Source organism: Podarcis melisellensis (assembly GCF_964234715.1).
Source record: "Podarcis melisellensis genome assembly, chromosome: 2".
In the NCBI taxonomy this organism is placed as follows: Eukaryota; Metazoa; Chordata; class Lepidosauria; order Squamata; family Lacertidae; genus Podarcis; species Podarcis melisellensis.
Genome location: NC_138529.1, coordinates 13,886,534 through 13,902,419, shown reverse-complemented (window position 1 = coordinate 13,902,419; position 15,886 = coordinate 13,886,534). Strand labels below are relative to the sequence as shown.

Sequence of the window (15,886 nt, the reverse complement as noted above, 5' to 3'; positions counted from 1 at the left end):
AAGGCAAAAGTTCACAAACCAAAACACCTACTTCCGGGTTTGCAGTGTTCTTAATCCAAGTTGTTCATAAACTAAGCTGTTCTTAAACCAAGGTGCCACTGTAATATGATCATGGGACACCCAGAAAGCATTAAACAATGCAGCTACATAAGAACGTGAATAATTCCCCAAATATGAACAAGTCTTTGCTAGCACTGTGTGATTCGGGATTACAACTGGGTTTGCCCCCGGTATCACTGGATGCTCTTCCTCTTATCTATCCATATTCTGCAACGACAACAGAAATACCGTATTTTTCACTCCATAAGATGCACTTTTTTTTGTCCAGAGGCAAAAAGCAGATCATGCTTTTTTTTTTTTGAAAGAGAAGACTAAAGCAATAAGGAGAGAAATTAGAAGAAAAGGAGGAGCCAAAAACTGCTCCAGCTAAGGAAAAGACACGAAGGCAAACAAGAGGGAAGGGAGTGTTGAAAGGAAACAGCTGATCGGTGTGATCCGAAGAGAAATAAGGGATGCTAGCAGAGGCTGCCTGGGAGGGGGGGAGGTAAAAGCCCATGGATCCTCAGGATTTTTACATTGGGTCACCCCAAATTCACCATCAGATCACATAGTGTATCCATGGCTAAAGCCTGCACCCAAAAAATCACTCACCCACTGTTGCTTGGGGCCGCTATGACGCAAAAACGTTACAAAGCATGGATCTGTTGGCTATTTGCAGTTTAGTAGCGCTGCAGAGAGCTTGCCGGGGAGACCATGCATTAAAAAGGGACTCAAAAAGTACTTAAACAAGGTTTTAATAAGAAAAACAAAAACTCCATTTACACTAAATACATCAACAACCATGACCCAACCACCAGCCCATCCCCCAGGGTAATGGGAGAGCTAGGTGCTGCTCCTTATATACTACACCCAATTGCTGACATAGCTTAATCAATACAACTCAGCAGCACCTGCTGTGTTTCACAGCTGTAAAGCTGGCTCTCGTTATTTTGCTCTGGCCCCTTAAAGACATACACATCGGGTGGAACAATGATGAACCTTTACATTTAAAGAAACCATTCAACAGGATCCACATGGATCCTCAGGATTTTTGCATTGGGTCACCCCAAATTCACCATCAGATCACATGTCTGTGGCCACAGCATGAACCACAAAAATTATACATCCACTGTTTCGTTCAGAATATTCTTTTTCTTGTTTTCATCCTCTAAAAACTAGGTGCGTCTTCCAGTCGGGTGCGTCTTGCGGAGCGAAAAATATGCCATGCTACACTATACTACACCGAAACATTTAAATGTTTCTTTGATTGCCCTTGAACCTTCCTGTCGTGCTTGTCGTCCTCTCCTGCCACACCCTCCGACAACCACTGCTCTAGGGGTGTTGTAAACAAAAATTGCCCTTTTCCCTTAGGGGGTATCCAAGAGCCCATATAGAGTCATTACATAGGTTCCCTATTGGTAGGAGAAGATAACAGAGGCCAACCAGAGAATATTGAGAAGCAAAGCAGCTAGTAAGCTTGATCTTTATTGATCTGTTGCAACAGGGTGCTCCCCTCACCCGCAGGAGAGGAGGAGGAACCCCGAAAAATGGTGTGCAAGGCCTTATAAAGACTTTTGAAATTCCCACCCTGTAGATCAGGACCACCCCCAGAAACATCATACATACATCGCAGAAGGGGTGTAACCTAAGACCACCCCTTAGATACATCGCACCTACATCACAGAATAGGCGGTCTAAAACAGAAATTTGAATATTGTTTTTCTCTTGTTGTTTATCTCCTGTCTGGCGCGTTACTTGATTGGATTGCCTGGGGAGCCTGGCCTGTCTTTCGTACTGATAAATACTTAGTTCCTGGGCCAGGTCAAAAGCTCACACCCTATTCAAACACAGACATACCCTTAAGACAGGATTTGTGAAGGAAAAGACAGTGGGGAGGCTTTTCTACTTTGACCTTGCAGAGAAAACATTTGGTCAGTTTGGGACAGCTTGGGAATCAAAATGGTTCCAGGTCGGTCTTCCTGTGCTGATCTATGTATGTGCTTGGTTGGTACGCTTATGAACATTACCATATATCTAAGGCCATAAAATTCCTATCACAGGGGAGACTAACACGCTTCCTTCCCCACCTTGTAGGCGTTTGCCAACGAGAAGATCTTTGGGGTACTGAGTGAAAAGCTATATGACCTGCTGCAGCTGGTGAGTAGTACCATTTTGGCCCCCAGTCCCAGAAGTGGCACTTTGTGGGGGACCCGATCCTCAAGTGCAAGGAGCCAGAAGGGATTTAGGGAATGGATGTGGAAGGGGACCAAAAAAGGGGGGTGGGAGGGCAAGGTTGGGTTTTGGGCAGAGGCAAAAAAGCTCTGCCCTGTGACCCACTTTTGTTGTGGGGGGTTTATCTATGATGACCTGCCCCTTCCTTCCTGCCCCCCAGGACTGGGAACAGCGTCAGGAGGAGGATAACCTCTTAATCGAGCGGATCCTGCTGCTGGTGCGCAATGTGCTGCATGTCCCGGCCGATCCCGATGAGGAGAAGGTACTCGCATGTCTGAAGGGGGGGCACCCAATTGCGGTCAGGCTGCTACTGGCCTAGGGCTTTGCCTGAAGGTGCGAAAGAAGCACCTGAGCTTTTGCAGAGGTTCACCTACCTGTATCTCTGCTTTCACAGCAGTCACTCCTTTGGTTTTTTTATACCCTGTTTTAGGGTGAATTACTGTACTTTTCCACGTACAAGACAGGGTTTTTATGTTTTAAAACCGTGTTTAAACATTGGGGGGGTTGTCTTATACAGTATGCAACCTCGGGTTACATACGCTTCAGGTTACATACGTTTCAGGTTACAGACTCCGCTAACCCTGAAATATTACCTCAGGTTAAGAACTTTGCTTCAGGATGAGAACAGAAATCATGCTTCGGCGGCAGCAGGAGACCCCATTAGCTAAAGTGGTGCTTCAGGTTAAGAACAGTTTCAGGTTAAGTATGGACCTCCGGAACGAATTAAGTACTTAACCCGAGGTACCACTGTACACGGATAGTACACATAGGTGGGATGTGGTTTTTGTTGCTGTGGTGAGCTGGAGATTGTCAGCGGCTATTGGGCGTGTTATTGGTGGCTTTGGCAAGGGCCCCCTGCCCCCAAAAGCTCAACAGATCTGGGCAATCCTTTCCGTCTTATACATGGGGGCGTGTTATACACGGAAAAATACTGTATATAATAATGGCTTGACTTAGGCTTGACTTGAAGCAGAGGCTTGCTGGTTTGCACATTCACATTATACACACATCTCTACACATTCACCACGCTATTGTTAAATCTGCTGGACGAGGGGTGGAGGGGAACGGGAACAGTCATAGGTTTTGCTTCTCTCTGGTATATCGCAAGAGATTTGCTCGCTATGTCACGCTAGTACGTGAGGTGACATGATAGATTTCCACACACAACCTCTGCAGGAGTGAGGTGTGTCAGTAGTTCTGCTTAAAATGTGCACTGCACATTGTCTCCATTTAGATTATATAGGAGTAACCCTAGCAAAAATTTTGAGGGATTTTGCTCCTGGTCTGACATTGCAGACTAGGTCAGCACTGCTGAGCTACGGTTTCGGTAGTCGATCGGACTCCTGGAACAGATTATGTTCGAGAACCACGGCACCACTGTATATATATATTTAACACAAACTTATTGTTCCTTGGAATGCAGTTTGAAAGCCAGCAACGGATAGTGTCCCTGTCCTCAACAACCACAGTGTCCGTCCTTCCTTCCTTCCTTCCTTCCTTCCTTCCTTCCTTCCCCTCACCCCTTGGTATCCCTACTCAGAAGAAGAAGCAGCACCTTAGGTCATGAGGTCCCCAATGCCCTTGTACTCAGGCTCCTGTGGTCTTTCCCATAGAACATTGACGACGATGCCAACACTCATGACCGGGTGCTATGGGCCATCCACATCAGTGGCATGGATGATCTGCTCAAATTCTTGGCCAGCTCCCAGAGCGAGCAGCAATGGAGCCTACATGTGCTTGAGATCATCTCCCTTATGTTCCGTGACCAGGTAAGTAAGGGGAGGAGGAAGAGGGTTGGGCAAGGCGGGCGATAATCTTCAGGTGGCTGAACCCAGGCCTGCTGAATTGCTGGTTGGGCTGTCCATTGGATACAGTCGCTGTGTTAGAAGTTGGCAGTGCTATTTTTCTAGAAAAAGAGGTGCCAGAGCTCACCATGAACACCTCCCTTGTTCTCTTATACAGTCGTACCTTGGAAGTCAAACGGAATCCGTCCCAGAAGTCTGTTCGACTTCCAAAACGTTCAGAAACCAAAGTGCGGCTTCAGGTTGGCTGCAGGAAGGTCCTGCAGCCAATCAGAAGCTCCGTCGGCCGTTCGGCTTCCAAAAGAATGTTTGAAAACCAGAACACTCACTTCCGGGTTTCGATCTTTCGGAAGCCAATTTGTTCGGGAGCCAAGGCATTTGAGATACACAAGATACAACTGTAATGGCAATGGTGCCCGCCAGAGAGGTGCCGGAAATCAGTTTCCGGCTGAAGAAACGCTATTGAAGTGGGAATGAAGCCCCAGGAATTTAGTGGCATTCAAAACTTATATACTGTAGAAAGGGAAGAAGGAAAAGGGAGAGTTTGAATACAAGGCGAAAGAGGAGATGGCAATAGTTTTCACCTGTACTTGTGAGAGACTTGTGGGGTGGGGCGTAATTGGGACAGTTTTTGGTGGGTTGGGAAACAGCGGTTGCTAACAAAACTAGTGAATAATAATTTTATTTATTTATTTATTTATTTATACCCCACCCATCTGGCTGGGCTTCCCCAGCCACTCTGGGCGGCTTCCAACAAAATATTAAAATACAGTAATGCATCAAACATTAAAACTTCCCTAACCAGGGCTGCCTTCAGATGTCTTCTAAAAGTTTGGTAGTTGTTGTTCTCTTTGACATCTGGTGGGAGGGCGTTCCACAAGGCGGGCGCCACTACCGAGAAGGCCCTTTGCCTGGTTCCCTGTAACTTGGCTTCTCGCAGTGAGGGACCCCCTAGAAGGCCCTCGGCGCTGGACCTCAGTGTCCGGGTAGAACAATGGAGGTGGAGACGCTCCTTCAGATATATTGGACCAAGTATATCTGTGATACATAGGAACAGGACTTCCAGGTTTAGAGGCAATGTGCCTTCAGATAACATGTGTGAAGGGCAAAAACGGACATGTCTTGAGGGTGTTCATTTTGTGAGTCTTTTCACTTGGTCACTGTTAGGTGAAGTGATGGGTGAGTTAGTTGACATTTAGATCTCGCTGTTCTCTAGCAGGCTGCCTTGCTGACCAAGCCAGCATGGCCCAGTGGCCGGGCATGTTAGGTGTTTCAGTCCATCAACATCTAAATGGCCACAGGTTAACCTTCCCCGGTCAAACCTGACACGGTTGTCCATATGTTTAGCATTTTGTAAGCCTTCTCAAAGTTGGGAGGCACAGAAGACAGGCAGAAATATTGCCTTGTCCTATATAGGCAACCTGCAGTGACTCCTCTCTGCCTGGGATGGGCTTGGTATTGGGTGAGCCTAGCTTGGCTTGCAGGAAGTCACGGAAGTCCGTGTCCCCAACAGAACCCAGAGCAACTGGCAGCAACAGGGCAGGCCCGCTCAGCCAAGGAGCAGAGCGCAGATGCGGCTGAGTTGGAGCACCTGAGGCAGAAGGAACTGGCTGAGAAGAAGAGCCGGGTTCTCCAGCGGAGCAGCAGGTGAGGCAGGGTGGATTCGATTTCAAATCGATTTAAATCACTAGTCAGTAAGACCTGTGTTCTAACACTTGTGATCCTTGATTCAAACTATGCTTGTTCCCCCGATATATGCATCTGCTTCTCCCTTTGCCCGCAGGCACTCTCGTTTCGGTGGCTGCTACGTCATTCAGGGCCTGAAGTCTTTTGGAGACAGAGACGTTGTGATGCATAAGGGACTGCAGAATGTAAGTTGGTGTGTGTGTGTGTGTGTGTGTGTGTGTGTGTGTGTGTGTGGTGGGGAGGAGGAGGAGGAGGAGGAGGAGAAGAAGAAGAAGAAGAAGAAGAAGAAGAAGAAGAGGAAGAGGAGGAGGAGGAGTTTGGATTTGATATCCCGCTTTTTCACTGCCCGAAGGAGTCTCAAAGCGGCTAACATTCTCCTTTCCCTTCCTCCCCCACAACAAACACTCTGTGAGGTGAGTGGGGCTGAGAGACTTCAAAGAAGTGTGACTAGCCCAAGGTCACCCAGCAGCTGTATGTGGAGGAGCAGAGACGCGAACCCGGTTCCCCAGATTACAAATCTACCGCTCTTAACCACTGCACCACACTGGCTCTCCACACTGGAGAGTCGTTGCCTGGCAGTGCTCAAAGTTGAAGGCCTCCCTTTGCTACTTTGGGTTGTGAAGTGTGTTAAGTATAGTAATTTAATTCGCAGACATTGTCAATGCTTGCATGCGTTTAAAGGTAAAGGGACCCCTGACCATTAGGTCCAGTCGTGGTCGACTCTGGGGTTGCGGCGCTCATCTCGCTTTATTGGCCGAGGGAGCCGGCGTACAGCTTCCGGGTCAGGTGGCCAGCATGACTAAGCCACTTCTGGCGAACCGGAGCAGCGCACGGAAACGGCATTCACCTTCCTGCCGGAGCAGTACCTATTTATCTACTTGCACTTTGCCATGCTTTCGAACCGCTAGGTTGGCAGGAGCAGGGACCGAGCAACGGGAGCTCACCCCGTCGCGGGGATTCGAACCACCAACTTTCTGATCGGCAAGGCCTAGGCTCTGTGGTTTAACCCACAGCGCCACCCGCGTCCCCACTTGCATGCATTACTTTGTGTTTAAATTGGATTGGTTGGTAACCAAGTTCAGAGAGTTTTGTAGGGGTTCTCATGCGATTGGCTCTTGTTGGTCACATTGGAGGCATACAGTGAAGGAGAGACTCTGTTTAATGTGAGGCAAGATGGCTGTGTTTTAGAATCCACAGTGAACACCGCTAGGTTGAATTGAGTGTTGGAGTGCTTCTCCGCTTGGGAGAAAGAGAGCAAAGACGCAGGAGAAGGCAAAAGTCGGCAATCTATCATAGGAGCTGCAAGGCCTGGTCTAACTGAGATACAGAAGGCTGAGTGCTGAGCTCTGGAAAGAGGAAAATACAGATGTTTGGAAGTTAGAAGAAGAGACCGTAAGCCCATGCTTGAACAAGCACGCGACTGTAAATATTATGTTTTAAATCATCTATAACTTGAGTTTCTGCAAGTAAAGCTTTTGAATGTTAAAGTCTGGGCATTGGTTTAATTTCCAAAGAAGGGTGTCAGTCATGGTTTGAGCTTCTTAGCTGCGTTTTCGCTACTCTTACTTCAACAACAAAGTGGTAGCCCAGAAAGCCCTCACTTACCTACCCTTACAAGCCCCCTCAACTGCAGAGGAAGCTGCAGTTGTGGATTCTGTACCTATACTCCTCCTCTGGTGCCCCTCAGGTGTGGAGAACCTGTGGCCCTCCAGCTGTCGCTGAACTACGCTTCCCCAGCAGGCCCAGCAAGTTTGGCCAATGGCCAGTGATTATGGGAGTTGTAGTTCAACAACATACAGAAGGCCAGGGGTTCCCCATACATGGTGTGCACCTCCCTCTCATCCTTGCTAGAGCAAGTAGGGCTTACAGGCAGGGCGAGAGTAGGAATGGGGCAGGAGAAATAATAATAATAATAATTTATTATTTATACCCCGCCCATCTGGCTGGGTCCCCCCCTGCCACTCTGGGCGGCTTCCAACAAAACACTAAAATACAATAATCTATTAGACTTTAAAAGCTTCCCTAAACAGGGCTGCCTTTAGATGTCTTCTAAAAGTTTGGTAGTTATTTTTCTCTTTGACATCTGGTGGGAGGGCGTTCCACAGGGCGGGCGCCACTACCGAGAAGGCCCTCTGCCTGGTTCCCTGTAACTTGGCTTCTCACAGTGAGGGAACCGCCAGAAGGCCCTCGGCGCTGGACCTCAGTGTCCAGGCAGAACGATGGAGGTGCAGAACAGACCGAGGCTGTTTAGGGCTTTAAAGATCAGTACCAACACTTTGAATCGTGCTCGGAAACATACTGGGAGCCAATGCAGCTCTCTCAGGACCAGTGTTACGTGGTCCCGGCGGCCGCTCCCAGTCACCAGTCTAGCTGCCACATTCTGGATTAATTGTAGTTTCCAGGTCACCGCTGCAGCCATCCCCACCTTCTTATCTTCTCCGCTCTCTCCTGTTCCTGGGCAGGTGAAGAACTACAGCCACGATTTGGCCAAGGAGGTACGGCGGGTGCCAAAGAGGCGCCAGCTTGCCCGCGATGGCGAGGGCGTCTCTCGCCGCTCAGCCCTCAACGTGAGGCTTTTCCTCAAGGAGTTCTGCGCGGAGTTTTTGGAGAACTGCTACAATCGCCTGATGTGTCTGGTCAAGGTGAGAGTGGTGTCCGTATCCTGCCAAGCGAGTGTGGGGATGGCAAATGGAGCGTCCTGGAAAGGGGAATCGGGAGGGGAGGGATGTTGGTGGTGTTGGGCAGAGCTGCAGCACTGCCTTCCCCGAGGATATCGGTTCCTTAACATAGAAGTGCCAACTCAGCTGGATCTGGCAAGACATCATCCTTATTTCTGTTCCAGATCAGATTAAGGATTTAATTTTAACTTTTGTCATTGGGCAGTAAGAGTTTAATCCAGTGACGTCGTTGCACAAACAGAACAGTTTCCACTTGTGCAACAGACCCTCCCCCACCTCGAAAAAAATCTGCATCGGAGAGTTGGAGGAACTCCCAGAATGGATTGCCGGTTAATGATTTTGCTGGATACAACCCAGTATAAATGTTGTAAAGAAAAACAGGTGCTGGTTGGTATGATGGGTGACAAATGCCCTGGAAGCACATGGAGATGAATAGGTCTCATAAAGACCTCCCTCCAGTCCTTTCTTATTGTGCAAATAAAGAAAGGTAGAAAGGTGCAAATGTTCATATTTTACACATAGAGGAGGGAGAAAGGTTGTTTTCTGCTGCTCCAGAGAAGCGGACACGGAGCAATGGATCCAAACTACAAGAAAGAAGATTCCACCTAAACATTAGGAAGAACTTCCTGACAGTAAGAGCTGTTTGACAGTGGAATTTGCTGCCAAGGAGTGTGGTGGAGTCTCCTTCTTTGGTGGCTTTAAGCAGAGGCTTGACAACCATATGTCAGGAGTGCTCTGATGGTGTTTCCTGCTTGGCAGGGGGTTGGACTCGATGGCCCTTGTGGTCTCTTCCAACTCTATGATTCTATGATTCTACAGTGGTATGTCAGGTTAAGTACAGTGGTACCTCAGGTTACATATGCTTCACGTTACATACGCTTCAGGTTACAGACTCCGCTAACCCAGAAATAGTACCTCGGGTTAAGAACTTTGCTTCAGGATGAGAACAGAAATTGTGCTGCGGCAGCGGGAGGCCCCATTAGCTAAAGTGGTGCTTCAGGTTAAGAACAGTTTCAAGTTAAGAATGGACCTCCAGAACGAATTAAGTACTTAACCTGAGGTACCACTGTACTTAATTCGTTCCGGAGGTCCATACTTAACCTGAAACTTCTTAACCTGAAGCACCACTTTAGCTAATGGGGCCTTCTGCTGCTGTCGCGCCGCCAGAGCCCAAGTTCTGTTCTCATTCTGAAGCAAAGTTCTTAACCTGAAGCACTATTTCTGGGTTAGTGGAGTCTGTAACCTGAAGTGTATGTAACCTGAAGCGTATGTAACCTGAGGTACCAGAGTATATAGAAGTTACCACCACTGTGCTCTGCATCTGAAATTTCTTTCAGTCCACTGTGCACATAATAGGAACCCAAACAAAAAGGAGCAGTAACAGGATCAGCTGCTTCCTCTTCTCTCTTCTCCCCCATCCTGCAGGATCACCTGATCAGGGAGAAGGCCCAGCAGCACGATGAGACCTACTACTTATGGGCCATGGCTTTTTTCATGGCCTTCAACCGGGCTTCATCTTTCCAACCTCAGCTGGTTTCTGAAACGGTTAGCGTTCGGACTTTCTACTTCATTGAGCAGAGCCTGACCAAATACTATGAGATGTTACTTATGGATAAGAAGGAGGCTACATCTTGGTCTAGAAGGTAAGGGGCGTTAGTCACCCTGCTGGGTCCCCCCCTCTTGTTTTGGCTGTGCGACTGAGTGCTTTTGTCCCTTGCCCTCTCATCCTGTCTTCCCCTGTCTCTCCAGGATGCATCTGGCTCTCAAAGCCTACCAGGAACTGCTAAAGACGGTGCACGAAATGGACCATTCTCAAGAAGAAGCTTTGCGCAACAGCAGTCACATCATAAAGAGTGAGGATTTTTAGTTGTAGAAAACACAACCTCTTAGGACAGAGGTTTTCAACCTTTTGTAGTCCATGGCTCCCATGACCAACTACATTCTTTCTGCGGCACCCCTGTGGGGCCAAGGAGCCCAGTTGTGTCACCCCTTGCTTGCAGAGCCAGCAGCCCCTCACCCTTTTCGAAATACCTTCCCCTTGGGGAGTGCTCCCTCGGCCTCCTCTTCTCCCCTCTCCTTGGGAGTCCTCTGGGCTGCCGCCCCTGGTCTCTGAGCTGTCCTCCCTGCCCCCAAAAGAGGTGCCTCCTCACACTGTCTCACATGGGCCTGGGAAGCACCCCCTGGCCAGCCCCAGAGGCACCATTCGCTTGCGGAGCTTGTAGCCAGGGCTGCTGCAACAAACAGCTGTGCAAGCCTTTGGCAGGCAGAGCAGCGAGGAAAGGGAAGAGGGACAGAGGCCAGTGTTGCCCACGGCACCCCTGGCCATCATTCAAGCCACTCCAGGGTGCCACAGCACGCTGGTTGAAAACCACTGTCTTAGAACAATGTCCTATCAGTGCTTAAGACCCAGTTCTTACTGAGAGGCAATGACTTGAGAGCTTTATGTGTTGGGCGGATGTGCTGTCTTAGGTAGCCCCAAGAGCACATAGAAGAAAATGGAGAAGAAAGAAACGGTTGTCCGTTTGCTATTGTTTTCAATTTATGAATTGCCATTTATACACGTCTTTTTAGAAATATTATCTCTAAGAAACAGCTAAGCCGCTGAAGATCTTGTTGGAAAGTCAACAGAAAACAAGCGCCTAAAACAGAGACTTTTCCATACGGCTGGAAAAGCTTGTCAAAACAAAAATGTCTTCTGTTTCACGGAAGTACTGATAGTAGGCACTGGTCAGGGATACTGTTCCACAGAACAGGGTCATCTGTTGTATTGTGGACAGGGCTTTTGATATTTCTTGGACTTGGAAGGAGAAACTCCTTCAGGACACAGTGACCCTACTGGGTCTATAAGGCAATCTCAAGGAACCTGGTCGTGAGCTGTACACAGGTTGCCTGGCCCCCAAGTGGATTTAGCATAAAGTGCTTAGGATCCTATTCCTTCCGCTGTTTTTAATTTCTTGTAGAGCAGGAAACGCTGGCTTGTGTGCACGGATAACACTAACAACATGACCTCCTCTTTCTCCCAGACAACATTTTCTACTTGATGGAGTACCGCGAGCTGTTCCTCACCCTCTTCCGTAAGTTTGATGCCACAAAGCAGCCGAGGTCATTCCTGAAAGATCTGGTGGAGACCACTCACCTTTTCGTGAAGATGCTGGAGAGATTTTGCAAAGGGAGGAGCAACCTAGTGGTCCAGGTATGTTGGTGTCTGGGGACAAAGTCCTTTCCATGCAGGGAAGCTGGCGGGTCCCAAGTAGGCCGCACTAGGCCTCTCCATTTCAGCCAAGCCACACAGACCCATAGCTGTCAACCATCCCTTATTTGGCAGGAAAGTCCCTTATCCCAACGCTGTGTCCCACTGCTGTCCCTTATTGATGATGTCCCTTAAATTTCCCGGGTTTCAAAGGAAGCAGCTCCTCTCCCTCCCTCCCTGCCAGCCAGGGAGGAGGGAAGCTCCAACTGTGTTGCTTGGCTGTGTTGCTCACCCAATAAGGAGTCTAAGAACTGGGGGGTGGAGCTTGCATGCCTTGTGCCGATCAAATCAGCCGTGTTGCCTGAGGACTCGCCTTTGCTCAGCGCTTCCCAGCGGAGAGGTGACGGTGGTTTTCCTTGCTGCACCCCCTTTGCCGGGTTGCTGCGCCGTGGGAACCACCGCTTGAGGCTTCGTTTGGCTGCTGGCTGGGCTTTCTGCTTTTGGCTTGAAGGGCTCAGAAGTTGAACATACTTGTGCTTGGAAAATCGCTTATTTTGGCTGCTGATCCCTTATTTTGGAGGCTGCTGGTCCCTTATTTTCAAATCTGTAAGTTGACAGCTATGCACAGACCTGCCCTTCCCTATACATAATATAGGGTGTCAGGTGTGGGGATAGGTAAGGGTGGGGCTTTGCAGACACCAACAAACAGCTGATTGCCAGTACCTGCGAAACCCCTTCCGCAGCGCTTCCCAAGCTGATCGTTGGCGTCTGTGAAGCGATGCACACACTTTCTGGGCCTGAGAGGTTGGTTTTTTAAAAAATGTATTAAAGATTTTCTTGATTTATAAAGGTATGTTCAATGTCTCTCTTTCGTATTTTTTTTCCACATAACACTTTTTTTTTTTTTTACAAATCAGTTTCATTTGTTGAGACATTAGGAAGAATAGGGGGAAAGATGAGTGGAGGTGGCGATGTTTCTATTTTACTTCATATATGTGGGGTTTTGTGTCAGCGTTGCCTGTGCAGGTTCTCTGCTGTTCACTTGGGTTCCTTTGGTGGTGAGAGAGGTTGGGGTTGGCCTAGGGTGTGGCTGTTCATTTGGGGTTGTCTTTGGTGGTCTTTGTGTGAGTGGGGTGGGTGGGTGTTCTGGATCAGCTTAGCCATATTAATTTGTATGCTGTTGGTGGATTTTTGTCATTGTCTTGTTGGGCTGTGTATGTGATAAAGGGGAGCCATACCGGGGTGAATGTGTCTTCTTCTATTTGTCCCCGTGTCAGTTTCAGTTTATTGGTTATTTTTTCTAGTAAGGCAAGAGGATTGATTTAATCACTTTCCCTGGGCCGTGCTTGTGGACAAAGGGCTCTAGCACTGCTACACTTCCGTCAGCAGCCCCTTTTCCTCAAAAGCTGGCTCAGGAACCAGGAAGCTGTTGGTTTGTTTGTTGCAGAGCAAGAAAATCAAGAGGAAGAAGAAGCCTGCTAGGTCGGCTGTGCAGCCCCAAGCACCTGAGGAGCTGGAGAAGATGTGGACAAGGCTGGCTGAGCAAATTGATAAATGCATCAAGGTAGGATAATGGGAAATAACCAGTCTTGACACAGCAGCTTGGGGGCTCCTGTATTTTGTTTTCTAGCTGTCTGGAAACGGAGAGTGGCGCTTTTGCAGCTCTCTTGTTTGATCCAGTTCTAAAATGCACAAGGTTCTGAAGTCATAAAGGTAAAGGGACCCCTGACCATTAGGTCCAGTTGTGGCCGACTCTGGGGTTGCGGCGCTCATCTTTATTGGCTGAGGGAGCCCGCATAGAGCTTCCAGGTCATATGGCCACCATGACTAAGCCGCTTCTGGTGAACCAGAGCAGCACACGGAAACGCCGTTTACCTTCCTGCCAGAGCGGTACCTATTTATCTACTTGCACTTTGACGTACTTTTGAATTGCTAGGTTGGCAGGAGCAGGGACCGAGCAACGGGAGCCCACCCCATCGCGGGGATTCGAACCGCCGACTTTCTGATCAGCAAGTCCTAGACTCTGTGGTTTAACCCACAGAGCCACCCGCGTCCCTTCTGAGGTCATAGGAACACACAAAAGGGAGCTGCCGCTTTTTGCTATCAACTTAGACCATTGGCCCACCTAGCACTCTCTCTTGTGCAGTGACTGTCTAGGGTTTCAGAAAGGGACCTTTGCAGTCCCCATCTGGAGACGCCAGGGCTTGAATCTGGGGCGCTTCTACACACAAAGCTCTACCATTGAGTTGCAACAACTCCTCAAAAGTCATGCAGAGCTTTGCATACAGATAATGGGTACAGAAAAAAAATTCAGACTCAAATACTCTGGGGTTTTTTTATTTTTTTAAGTCTTCCACATGTATGGAAAAATGTAAATAAGGCAAAGGGGGTAAAACCCCTCACCCACCTCTTTAGCAATTTTATATTAAGGTAAAGGGGACCCCTGACCATTAGGTCCAGTCGTGGCCGACTCTGGGGTTGCGGTGCTCATCTCGCTTTATTGGCCAAGGGAGCCGGCGTGCAGCTTCTGGGTCTTGTGGCTAGCGTGACTAAGCCGCTTCTGGCGAACCAGAGCAGCGCACGGAAACACCGTTAAACTTCCTGCCAGAACAGTAACTATTTATCTACTTGCACTTTGACGTGCTTTCGAACTGCTAGGTTGGCAGGAGCAGGGACCGAGCAACGGGAGCTCACCCGGTCGTGGGGATTCGAACCGCCGACCTTCTGATCGGCAAGTCCTAGGCTCTGTGGTTTAACCCACAGAGCCACCCGCGTCCCTAATATTTTGCAAAAGGAAGTAAATTGTTCGTGTTCCAGTTGGAAAATTCTATTTATTACATATTACATTTGTATGCAGCTTTTACTGCAAGAAGCTCAAGGTGGCATGCATGGTCCCCCACCCTTTTCAGCCAGTGTGGTGTAGTGGTCAAGAGCGGTAATCTCGTAATCTGGGGAACCGGGTTCGCGTCTCCGCTCCTCCACCTGCAGCTGCTGGGTGACCTTGGGCCAGTCACACTTCTTTGAGGTCTCTCAGCCCCACTCACCTCACAGAGTGTTTGTTGTGGGGGAGGAAGGGAAAGGAGAATGTTAGCCTCTTTGAGACTCCTTAAAGGGAGTGAAAGGCGGGATATCAAATCCAAACTCCTTTTCTTCTTCTTCTTCTTCTTCTTCTTCTTCTTCTTCTTCTTCTTCTTCTTCTTCTTCTTCTTCTTCTTCTTCTTCTTCCTCCTCCTCCTCCCAACAACCCTGTGAGGTAGGTTGGGGGGAGAGAGAGGGTGACTGGCCCACGGTCGCCTTACGCCACTCTGGCTCTGATAGTACTGCCTAGTGTAGTGATCATATTTTCTAGTTGTGTGAAGTCTGGATATTGGTCTGTGAATGTTCAGTTGCCAGCAGAGGTTTGGTAACACTTGTTTTTTTCAGTTTTGCTTTTGCATCTTGCTAAAATCTTCTCAAGAGAGGTGTGAAAACTGATGATAGTAGTGCAATAGCCCACTGAATTTTCTCAGCCATCATTCATGCAGTGCCTTCTGGAAGCCAGTAGGGGGTAGGGTTTCTAACTTTCCAAATTTTGAGCTGGTTTTATAACTCCTCTAGCCCTATTTTGAGATGGCGCCACAGCCTCCTTTCAGAAGATATGATAAAAAGCATGTGTTTGGAAATGCAGGCAGGCTTGCAATCTGGAAACACGTTAAAATTAAAAATGTTCCTATCATTTGACGGGCAAAATAATTCCACCCTGGTTGAACAGAACTCTGCAGTGTGAGTGGCAGAAAAACCTTAGTGTGAATCTGCATTCATTCCTTCCTCTTTGAAATTTACTTACTTTATTAATCTTGCCCTTGTTCGGAATACATCTGGCATCTTTTCTTTTTTTAAAAAAAGTTTATTTATAAAGCTAAACTTTTCAGGTGTATACATTTCATTAATTTTGCAATCATTTTAACATTTCAAAGCTTGACTTCCTTCCTTCTCTTTCTGCAGTTCCTTGAATTTATTTTTTAATATATTCTGCATATCCAAATTCATTTATTTTGCTCACTTAATTATCTACTTTAAATATATACTCTTACGAAAGTTATCTTGATTTCTTATCCTTTCGGTTAGTTTTGCCATTTCTACATATTTTTTGTATCCATTCTTCTTATGTCAAGACTTCTTCTTTCCATTTTGGGGCAAATAACTTTCTTGCCGCTGTAGTTACATACATAAATAAATTTCTGTACAATTTATGTCAGGGGTAGGCAAACTTAAGGCCT

The 15,886-nt window shown here is 47.9% G+C and overlaps 1 protein-coding gene across 3 annotated transcripts in view; it reads left to right on the top strand.

Moving 5' to 3' along the window:
* TIMELESS (timeless circadian regulator) overlaps positions 1 to 15,886 on the top strand; it is a 62,328-nt gene that overhangs the window by 19,678 nt on the left and 26,764 nt on the right. For all 3 annotated transcript variants that reach the window (XM_081898517.1, XM_081898515.1, XM_081898516.1), the window contains exons 5-14: positions 2,134 to 2,196; positions 2,432 to 2,533; positions 3,885 to 4,040; positions 5,587 to 5,720; positions 5,857 to 5,944; positions 8,222 to 8,401; positions 9,863 to 10,080; positions 10,187 to 10,290; positions 11,461 to 11,630; positions 13,075 to 13,191. In XM_081898517.1, coding sequence (XP_081754643.1) covers positions 2,134 to 2,196; positions 2,432 to 2,533; positions 3,885 to 4,040; positions 5,587 to 5,720; positions 5,857 to 5,944; positions 8,222 to 8,401; positions 9,863 to 10,080; positions 10,187 to 10,290; positions 11,461 to 11,630; positions 13,075 to 13,191 — 1,332 coding nt within the window. The remainder of the gene's footprint in view (positions 1 to 2,133; positions 2,197 to 2,431; positions 2,534 to 3,884; positions 4,041 to 5,586; positions 5,721 to 5,856; positions 5,945 to 8,221; positions 8,402 to 9,862; positions 10,081 to 10,186; positions 10,291 to 11,460; positions 11,631 to 13,074; positions 13,192 to 15,886) is intronic.